Raw genomic sequence first — 7,908 nt, 5'->3', positions numbered from 1 at the left:
GTTTATTTATAAAAATATTAATTACAAAGGAAAAAAAGGGCTGGGGATACGGCCCAGAGGTAGAGGTCCAATACCCAGCATCTCAAAACAACAACAAAAACCTGACTGCTACAAAAGGTTGGTACAATAAATCATGGAAATTAATAAAATAGAATGATATGCATCTATTTGAAACATTTTAGTTTTTATTAGCACATTATAATTATACATAATAGTGGAGTTCATTCTGATATAATCATACATGACTGGAACGCAATTTGCTCCATTTCAGTCCCAGATACTCCCTCTTTGCCTCACCTCTTCCCTGTCTCTATTCCCTTTCTCTACTCTACTGTAATCTTCCTTCTGTGTATTTATTGTTTTTTAAATTGTTGCTTTATAGGAGCACATAAAGGTGGAATTCATCATGGAACAATCATATATGTAAAGATCATAAATTTGGTCAATTTCATTCTGCATCCTCCCTTTTACAGTTCCTCCTCCTTCCCCTTCAATCCTCCTCTTCTACTACATTGGTCTCCCTTCTATTTGTATGGGGCTCCCGCCTTTTCCCTCTTATTTTACTCTAGCTTCAGCATTATGAGAGAAAACATTCGACCTTGATTTTCTGAGTCTCATTTACTTCACAAATGCCATGATTTCATTCCTCTTTATGGCTGAGTAGAATTCCATTATATATTACATTTTCTTGATCCTTTCATCTGTTGACGGTCACCTAGACTGGTTCTATTACTCCGCACTGCTATAAACATTGGTATGCATGGATCACTATAGTATACTAATTTTAAAGCACTTTAACATTGAATATTTAATGATATAGAAGTAAAAATGTATTAAGTACATTATGATCTCTTTTTTAAAAAGCTGATGATTGTGGAGGGGGTGTGCATATATGTCTATGTATGAATGTATATGTGGGGATTGATAGAGGTTCCTAGGTCATACACCAAAATATCAGTAATAGTGTTTATTTCTGGATTGTTCACTTATGGGCAATTTTTGTTCTTTTCTTTTTGCTTTTCTAAGTTTTTCACATGAGTCCACATTACTTTTGAAGTATGGAAAATTAGTAAAAAGAAATAAACAATGCAGTGAATTAAAATATTGAAAACAGGGAGGGGGCACGGGGTAGGAATGATGGTGAAATGAGTTAGACATCATTACCCTAAATACATGTACAAAGACACGAATGGTGTGAAAATACTTTGTGTACAATCAATGACTTGAAAAATTGTGCTCTATATGTGTAATATGAAATAAATTGCATTCTGCCATCATGTATAACAAATTACAATAAATAATTTAGTTAAAATAATAAGCAAATATTTGTTATACAAGTTAAAAAAACAAAATCTTGAAAACAAAGACAGTCTTTGACAAAAAAAAGAGAGAAATATTTTTAGCTTGTTTACAAAGTAAAAGATCCAATATACAGATGTGTTTAGCAGCTTCCTGGACACTCCCTGAATTCACATGTGTTTTTGCCACAAACTCATGTGAAACCTGAAAATTTACTTTAGCTATTAGTATCCCCACACACACAGATGAAGAAATGGGGAAAATTGGCCTAAAATATGTAGAAAAAATTTCTTCCTTTATTTAAGCAGAACAGAATTAAATCTATCCTGACAGTCTTAATAAAACTTCAAAAGTGATTTAAATATTTACAAAAGAAGAACTCTAAAAAGATTCAAATAATATAATATTTTGTCTAAGAGATCTTAGAAAATATTTTATTATGCAAGAATTTGGCTTCAGTTCAATAGACGAATATAATTTACATTATATTTTCCAAATGTATAATAATTGTGGTTATGTAAAATCTAACATTTACCCTGACCATTTTAATAAAAATTATAGTTGGATACAGTGGCTCTCCCCTGTAATCCCAAGGACTGGGAGCATGCAGGTTACAGCAGGAGGATCCCAAGTTCAAAGTCAGACTCAGCATTTAGTGAGGCTCTAAGCAACTTAACAAGACCCTGTCTCAAAATAAAACATAAAAATGGATGGCGATGAGGCTCAGTGGTTAATTGCCCCTGGGCTCAATTCCCAGTACCAAAATAATAACAACAACATCATTCATTACAAATAAATACCTTTTAGTCTTATTTCTTTTTAACCTCTTCACTGAACAAACATTCCTCGGAGAAACTGGATCCTTCTAAAATTAATTTTCACTAACGATCACTAAAAGGGCAAAACAGTATAAGGAAGACCTAAGTGAGAAATAAGCAGGCTTGTACGGCTCCCATAGACTAGAATTTAAGAAACACACATATCGCAATAAATGTGATTTCAACTGTTTATCGGACTCACTGTCATCTCAAATGTATCATGTTATCAACTTAACTCTTCATATCTTTTACCATCATATACAATATTCCTCTTAAACAAAACAAAGAGTTGTCTGGACTTCCTTATTTCTCTCCTGGCATCAAGGGATCTGTCATAGCATTTTCATCTATCAGTCACTCATATGAGAAACTTTGAGTTCAGGATCTCATTAGCTCCTGCCTGCGTTATTTTAATAGGCTCTTAATTTGTCTCCTCATCTCATCTATTATCACTTGAATTCAAAAGCATCAGCCTGCCAGCAAGCTCATTTATCATTTTAATCACATTACAACTCAGTTCAAGAATTCTAGCTTGAATTTTATCCTATGAGCCGTGGAAAGCAAACTCTTTATAATGGCATTCAAAGGCTTTTTCTAATCTTATCTTCTGCTTCTGTTGAACATGAACTCTGAGGAATCAGGATGATCTAGAACCAATTCTATGAATGTCTTGCTCAAGCTGCCCTCCCACCTCACTTTCTTGTCAATGCAAATTCATCCTCCCAGCATGCTCAACTGAAATGCAAATACAGTTTCCAGTAACCAGTACAGCTGTAAATGAACTCTTTTCCTTTAGAATTTCAACAACCCTCACATATGTCTGACCCACAGGCAGGGCAGCAAGTCATACTGACTCCTACTGACAAATAATTATAATTATTTTTATTAACTTGAGGTAATTTTTTGTGGACTCTTTATTTGTTGTACTTCTCACAGCTCCTAACAGCTAGAAAACTGGTAAATGCACAATTAATATTTGGTGAACAATGAATTATCTGCATGTTTTGGTTTTATACAAAGCCAAGTGTGTGGTGCGTATGTATGCGTGTGTGTGTGTGTGTGAGAGAGAATTTTCTATATATCTCCCAGACGTTTCTCTAACAAAACAATATTATTTTACATTAGTTCATGTATGGGGGTTCCCAAGGCCATCCCTGGGTTTGGTGATTGCTTACAGGGAGTTGTATTATGGCTACGATTTATTACAGCAACAGGATACAAAGCAGACTCAGCCATAATTTCTTTAGCATCAAATTGTGACATGTGTTGTCTACTAGGAAAACTCATTAGAGACTCAATGCTGAAGGTTTTTATTAGGTTGGTTACTTTAGCACCCTTTACTTAATTTGGACCCAAATGCATGACTCTCAGAAGATGTTTATCATGAATCACACTTTGTGCAGTCTAGGCACACTGAGCAGCTTGTATCATTTAGATGAAGTTTTATATCATATAGTATCATAAAGGGTGAAGCTTATCACAGGACAGTTTTTCATTTACACTCAGGTTCCCAGACACTAGCCAAGGGCAACCTGGTAAACCTTTCTAAAAACAGCAGTCTTGAGTGTGCTTTATTATACCTTTTACATATTATTGATTTCACATTTTTATGAGAGAAATGTTACAGTGTTTAAATGTTTCTGATTTAAAAGGGTCCCACAAACAGATTTTTAGAAATTAAAGCCTAGCATTTAATTACAGTTGCATTCCTAGACTGGCATCCACTATGTAAGAGTTACGCAATTTTAAAATAATTTACTTACCACTGGTATTTCAGGATTTCTTTTTTCTCTTGTAAAATGAGGAATATTTCTTAAATCAACATTTTTGTACTTGTTAAGAAAAAGGAATTAAGTATAACATCTAAAGCAAACAGACCTTCTTGAACAAGTTGGTCATCTCCTCTTTAAATGCCAACTGGACGCCAAAGCACTGTTAGGTGTCTTAGGCACACCACCTTACTAAATTCTCAAAATCGCCTCAAGTGTCAGCAACTATTTCAATTTTACAGATTTTTAACTTTGAGAGCCTAAGTAACCACAACCAGGTCTACCCAGGTGGAACTGGGATTAGGCTTAAACCTACCTCATTCCAAACTCTTGTTCTTAGCTTTGTGCTAATTCTCTCTACCTAACTTCAAAGGCACATACTTCTTATTTTGAATCATTTCTCTCAAACTCTGTTTTTGTTTGTTTGTTTGGCTGTACCAAGCACTATTCTTTTTTTCCCATAAATACAAATTTGTAATGATAAGAACTGAGGAGGAGGGATGGGGCTGTAGCTTAGTGGCAGAGCACTTGCCTAGCCTGTGTGAGGCACTGGGTTCCATCCTTAGCACCACATAAAAATAAACAAAGGCATTCTGTCCATCTACAACTACAAAAATTAAAAAAAAATAAAAAAAAAGAATTGAGAATGGGGGGTGATGAATCAAGAATCAGAGTTTTCTCATTCTCTGCTCAGCCTATAAAGTAAAAAAAAAAAAAAAAAATCCAGCAATATGCTTACCTGTGTTTACCTTGATTAAAGCCAGATTTTAGTTGGAAGAGAAAGGGTGAAGCTTATCACAGGATAGTTTTTCATTTCCAAGTCTTGCAGAAGATGAATCAAATGATACCCACTGCACCTTAAAACCATTAGGAAGCTGCCTATTTAGAAACTCTTCAGCACAGAACACACTTTCCCCCTTTATCTGGCATCACCCTGTTTGAAGTTACACCTGTATCAGAATCTCGGAATTACACATATCATCTGTGGGGACTTTGAGTCATTTATTCACAAAATGTGGATCCCTAGGCTTGCTGTGAGAATTAAATAGGATAGTATATTTCAGGACGATCGCAAGTTCAAAGCCAGACTCAGCAATGGTGAGGCGATAAGCAACTCAGCCAGATAATGTCTATAAATACAAAATACAAAATAGGGCTGGGGATGTGGCTCAGTGGTTGAGTACTCCTGAGTTCAATCCCCAGTATGAAAAAAAAATTATATTCAAAAGGCCTAGTGGACATGTTTTCTTCAATGACTAAATAACTGACTTTAAGAAGGTAGTCGGCAAGTGTCCTGACCACCAGGTGTCACCATTGGGCCAAGAGTACTCACCTAACTGCTCCAGGTAGGGGAGTAGAATCCAGCAGCAAAACAAGACTGTCACTTTCACCTACAGTACATTCAGAATTCATATAGGCTTTTTGATACCTTGGGAGCTGGTATTATACATATATATATATATTATTTGCACCATTCATTGTTCTCTTACAGGTGTGCTAAAAATTATTGTACTATAATTAATTAGCTGAATACCCTCAGATTTGTTACTACAATTTAATTTTTAAAATTATCCTCAGTGGATTATTTATTAATTTTGAGAATCAATAGTGCTTTATACATCCTTTGGTTTAGCCAACCAGACATTATCGGGCTCTCATAGACCAATATTGCCACAGTGGACAATTTTCTGGCTCCAATTCCACAATCCATTGACATTATTTCCTTCACAATTTTAATGGGATGACAGATAAAAAAGAAAGTACAATATTTTTAGTGTAAAAAAACCCCACTGTCTGTGGGTTAAACAAAGATTGTTAACCCTTCTCCTTGACCTCAGAACTCAAAAATTCAGTTGTTAACTTTTTGTTTTCTATTTTTTTGAAAAGAAAAAACACCCTAGGGCAAATCTGTCAATCTGTGAATAATCCTGAAATTACTCAAGGAACACTGCCACATCTGGCTGCATTCTGGAACCTACTAATATCTCTCCCAGAGAGTGCATGGGGCACACAAGGAGAGGCTCATTTCAAAATGAGCTCAGAATTTGGGCTTCCCTCCTGGTTCTAAGTCCCCCACATTGAGACTCACAGTGGTCACTTCAAGACAGGTAATTCCATGAGCATTAGCTCAGAGCTGGAGGTGCAATCTATAGTCTCATGGACTGTTGCCTCATCTGCTAGGAACACTTGTCTTACGTTGAGGCCGACCTGGCCTACCTCAGCCTCAATCTGGGCGCGCAAAACCCCTCCTAGCCCACCAGAAAGAAGAATGACAACAAGCACAGGCTGTTCAGAACCGGTGAACAGCTGGGGTCATTTTTGTTTTTAACAACAGCTCCAATTGCACCTTGTATTTTACAAATATGGAAATGTCTTAAGGGAAACAAGAAGCATCCTCTCTCTCCCTTTGGCCTTCGCTCCCATTCCTAGAGAATTGGGAGGCAAGAGCTGACACCAGGAACCATTTGGAGCCAGGAACGCAGAAGCCAAGGCCAACCTAGATAAACCCATTTGCGAAGCACTTTGTGCTGATCGATACATTCCTGACTGATTTCAGAACGGTCCCTGGAGGACAGCGAGCTCAGAAGGCTGGCTGCCCGGCTGGAACGAAGGGGCCAAGGGAAGGGATGCTGTCCATGAACCAGCCAAGGCTGCGCAGGCGGGGCGCGGGGCTCAGAAGGCGCGGGAGGCGCAGAGGGCGCCTTACCTGGAGGACTCCGCGGTGAAACTGCCGCCGTCCAGCAGCCGCATCTTGCAGAAGAGGACCCCATTGACGAAGGGTACCGAGGAGAGCTCCTCGAGCTCGAAGTTCACCTTAAACTTAAACTTCTTCTTCTTCATCATTGTGAGAGCCAGGCGCCGGCGAGCGGGCTGCGCGGGCGGGCGCCGCCGCCTTAGCTCCGCTGAGCCCCGGATCCGCCCAGATCCATGGCCGGGGCCGCGAGCTGCGCGCGGGGGCGCGGCCGGGGGGCGCCGCGGGCCGACCCGGGCCGGGACCGCCGCCGCCGCCGCCGCCTCTCGCGGCAGCCCGGGCCGGAGCGCGGCGGCTGCGGCACGGACCCCGGCCGCCTTCGGCAAGCGGTTGTGCTGCAGCTCGCCCGGGGAAAGAGCGCCCTTGGGTGCGCACCTCGCCGCTGTCGCCACCCTTCTGAGAGCGGCGAGGGGCGAAGCTCAGAGTACGGTCGCGGTCTCCGCCTCAGCGACTCGGGCCCGGGGCGCCCCCAGCGGCCGCGATGTGCAGCGCACCGCCGGGCGGAAGCGGGAGGCACGGGGAGGGCGGGGAGATTCGCGGCGGGCGGGCGCCTCGCGGGGGAAACTAATCCGCGACGGCAGTTAGCGCGTCACGCCTCTCCCGGGTTAAAAAAAGACGAACGCAGCCAAAAAAGCTTCCTTCTACAGCTTCCTCGGCGCCTTTGCTTTCAGTTTTTTTGTTTTTTTTTTTGCACCGCCTCTTTTCTCCCCCTCCCCTTCCAGCGATTTCTTTCCCTTGGGTTTTAGAGTTAATAGGGACCCTCAGAATATGAGGTTTTTTAGTCAAATTGAGATCCCAAAACCTAAAATTTCCTTTAAATTCTCAACATTCGCGAACTTTCAAATATGACATAAAGAAGAGGAAAAAGGAAAGGAAGGAAAATGTGTTGAGGGCCTACCAAGTGCCCAGCCCTGTACTGATACAGGCAATTTTTTTTTTTTCTCATTTATGCCTTATCTAATGCCTGTCACCCAGGGTAAAAAAAGAGCGTAGAAGGAGTTAAAATCACACCTTCCTTTTTAAAATTTGCCCATACTCGGAATTGAAAATGCTTAAAATTAAATTCTTCAGGGTAAGCTTTTTTTTTAAAAAAGAAAAATCTTGCTACGTGCATAGCAATTACCTGTTGAGTATAAGCACATAGAGTATCTTGATAAAGTGTATGTTGACTTTGTTACACAAAGTTCAGGTTTTTAAACTGAGATTTTTATCCTTTAATCTCAAAGATTCTCTTGCAGTAACCTCTGAAAGGGTGTAATTGAAAAGATTC

The 7,908-nt window shown here is 39.9% G+C and overlaps 1 protein-coding gene across 3 annotated transcripts in view; it reads right to left on the bottom strand.

Annotated features, from left to right (window-relative positions):
- The window catches only part of Eeig2 (EEIG family member 2), a 79,035-nt gene extending 72,170 nt beyond the window's left edge, over window positions 1-6,865 (bottom strand). For 2 of the 3 annotated variants that reach the window (XM_078026920.1, XM_078026921.1), the window contains exon 1: window positions 6,594-6,865. In XM_078026920.1, the coding sequence (XP_077883046.1) occupies window positions 6,594-6,730 (137 nt within the window). In that variant the 5' untranslated portion in view covers window positions 6,731-6,865. The remainder of the gene's footprint in view (window positions 1-6,593) is intronic. The other variant, XM_078026922.1, reaches the window with a different exon arrangement.
- Window positions 6,866-7,908: the final 1,043 nt, after the last annotated feature.

This window comes from Ictidomys tridecemlineatus, chromosome 11 (assembly GCF_052094955.1).
Source record: "Ictidomys tridecemlineatus isolate mIctTri1 chromosome 11, mIctTri1.hap1, whole genome shotgun sequence".
In the NCBI taxonomy this organism is placed as follows: Eukaryota; Metazoa; Chordata; class Mammalia; order Rodentia; family Sciuridae; genus Ictidomys; species Ictidomys tridecemlineatus.
This window is presented reverse-complemented; position numbering and strand designations above follow the sequence as displayed.